General features: G+C 41.6%; 1 protein-coding gene across 1 annotated transcript in view; it reads right to left on the bottom strand.

Annotated features, from left to right (window-relative positions):
* Positions 1-3,049, bottom strand: part of LOC107695790 (E3 ubiquitin-protein ligase HUWE1-like) — a 59,531-nt gene that overhangs the window by 49,439 nt on the left and 7,043 nt on the right. Inside the window, 4 exon segments of the mRNA XM_016495835.1 lie at positions 1,046-1,082; positions 1,085-1,111; positions 1,203-1,330; positions 1,424-1,574. Of these exon segments, the coding sequence (XP_016351321.1) occupies positions 1,046-1,082; positions 1,085-1,111; positions 1,203-1,330; positions 1,424-1,574 (343 nt within the window).

The raw sequence follows: 3,049 nt of genomic DNA on the forward strand, positions 1-3,049 counted from the left end.
AACGAGCATTACGAGACAGGCTGCGTGAGTGCGGCAAGCATGAACGGCTTGTCCGTGATGTGGGATTCGCGCCGCATGGGGCAGAGAGGAGGGAGTATGAGAAGCATTCACAGACACAGGCTGTGTGTGCGCTCTTCTGAATTGGGAAACAATAACATGTGTAAGATAACGTTCACATAGGTACTAACAAAAACATCTAAGAATGTATCTTTTATTCTCCAGTACTGAAAACAGAACCGATAAGGGAGCTTTTGATATGTGGCGTGACGCAGCTCTTGCAAATTACCTTTTTTGTTCGTTGTCTGACATTTCGAAGCTTAAGTTGCATATGGTTTTCTTTAGTTTTAATTTGTCTAACTATCGATCTGACCCAATAGACGCCATAATCCCACTCTGTCTCTCTCTCTCTCTCCCGTCCCGCTTTCTGTTTTATTTTATTTTTTTAATGGCGGGTGTTTACGCAGTTGGCTAGAGCAGTGCTGATTGGGGAGAACGGAGGTGCGCTCATTCTTGCCCAGGGCAAGTAAGACTGCAACTCAAGGCTGGCAGTCATGCATATGCTCTAGAACAGAGTAATATCGTGTCCACATCGCAGGCTTTGCGATTAGCAAATCGCAACGTCTCAAATCGCGATTTCGTTTTAATTTTAATTTCGATTAATCGCACAGCCCTAGTAACCAGAATACCAATAATAACCAGATTTTATAAATAATGCAGGATTTTTTAAATTATGAACGGGCCTAAAATGAGGGATATAAAATATGCATTCTTACAACCAGCACCATAATTAGGGAAAGGTTAGGACGATTCTGGGGGCCCGGAGCAAACAGGGACGTGAACTATTTTGTGAACCACAAAAACAAATCCACATATTATCATTACAAAACCCTAGTGTGTAAATGAGCTGAGTGTGTGGATACTATACATAGATTTGAATAAGGATAAACTAAATATAGTCACTACTAATATAGTCTAATAAACACTAATATAAACTAATATAGTCAATATTGCCACATGCAGTAAACATAACAGAGATTGTACTAACTGTCCATATCTGTGTCCATGTCCTCTGTCTCAGTAGCTCCTGCTCGTCCCCAAGGAACTTGATCACCTGATGTGGAAGTGGCACGGTTCACAATACATCCTCACATAACACCTTATCTTTAAATGCTCCACAAATGAGGAAGCAGCGAAATACCAACCTTTAGCAATGCCTCCATCATACCACAAGATACGAGGGCCTCTCCACCTGCATCATAACTAGCCAGGTGGTAGAGGAAGGAGAAGAGGGCTGTGGCAAATTGGTGGGGATAGGGCTCCATCAGTGGGTCTGAAGCAAAAATAAGAACAGAATGTCACCAAACCTGAAACCTAAGAAAACGGCTCAAGTAAAGAAATTAGAGCTAAAAGTCTATCTCCTCACCGATCATGGCCTGGATGCAGTTGCGGACAAGCACAGGCAGAAATCCATGGTAGGAGGCCGTTCCTGTGCAGTCGATAATGTTGGAGAGTTTGGGAGTGCGCTCCAGGTGAACTATGGATGTCAACGTGCGCAAAGAGGCGGCCTTAATGTCCTGCAACAATACAATTGAGTAGGTAACAATTGAGGGTTCATAAAATCTAAAAGCACCTTTTCTGTTTGAGTAATGCAATACTGCCAATTCTTGACAATCACTCTAAAGAAAGCAACAAGTACATATTAGGGACGGGTCACGATTCTCGAATATTCGATTAGTTGATTTAATTATAGAATATTGAATAGGCTGTGCGATTATTGTCTAAAAAAATCCCCATGTTCTCGGTGCTGATGCGGTGGTGACGCTCATGTAACCAGGGTGTGGCGCCACCATAACGCACCTCGTCGACTCTTTTTTTCATTTAAATCTTTATTGCAAGCAATTCTGCGGTTCATAGAGAACTTTGTTTTCATATTTCCACAAGTGCATCTATTATTGCCTTGTTTATCTAAAAGTGATCTTTTCCTTGTTTTAAACCTAGCCAAAAAGCCATAGGCCTGTGTGTTGACTGTGAAACACAGTTGACTTTAATTATATGCATTTATGGTGTAATTACTACATTTCCGTGTCAATCCATGTTAATTTTTACCGCTGTCACTTTAATTCAGCGTGTGCAGCACATAGGGTTGGGTACCGAAACCCGGTACCAATATGGCACCGGTACCTATGTAACCGGTATGTACTAGAACCAAATCTGAACACAGATTTCGGTGCCATGCCTGAGCGATCGATTGAAATATTTGTCCTCTGGTTCTCCGAAACGGATGTAAGAAGCATCATCACTGGCACCGCACGTGAAAAATTATTTCCCGACTGAGAAAATGCACGTGAACTCAAGTCTGAAAGCTCTAATAATACAAATCCAACACATCTTTGTAGTAACGAGAGTGTCCATGTTGTTTTCATATTCCGACTTAAAAGCACAACTCGAGAAATGAGAATATTCAAGGAGTGCTTGAATGCAGTAATTACACTTGCTCTGATGGCAGCAGGTAGCCTTCCGTTAACTAAGCTAAACATGCTTAAATTAACATGCCTAAAGCTAAACCTCCCTTGTATTCACATTTCTAAACCTGTTGTCCAACAAAAGAGTAGCCTACATTATAACCTTTTTACTCCACAACACTAGTGCTGTGTTCAAAATATCGATATGACGATGTATCGTCACAGAGATTTGACGATACGAGTATCGATACAGCTGGCCCTGTATCGATATTGTGGCACGTGTGCAGCAGTGGACCGCGCTTAATTTGTTTAAAATTTTACGTTTAAAATTGAGTAGAAAATTGCGAGGTTTCTAAAAAATAATGAATAGAGCATATATAGGCTACAACAAGGTTTAATCTGGCTCAGATGAACACAACCGGGGTTGCCTGATATAAAGAGACGTAATCCCCAAAACAGAGCTTCACACATGCGCAATACGGAAATGTCTGCTAAGTGTGCTACTTATCTGTGTCAACCTGGCAACCATGTGCACGCGCTCTCTCTCCACTGTGGATAAACGCGCTTGCTTTCTGAAAACAGCAGTT

The sequence above is a fragment of the Sinocyclocheilus anshuiensis genome, unplaced genomic scaffold, assembly GCF_001515605.1.
Source record: "Sinocyclocheilus anshuiensis isolate Anshui unplaced genomic scaffold, SAMN03320099.WGS_v1.1 scaffold234, whole genome shotgun sequence".
NCBI lineage: Eukaryota > Metazoa > Chordata > Actinopteri > Cypriniformes > Cyprinidae > Sinocyclocheilus > Sinocyclocheilus anshuiensis.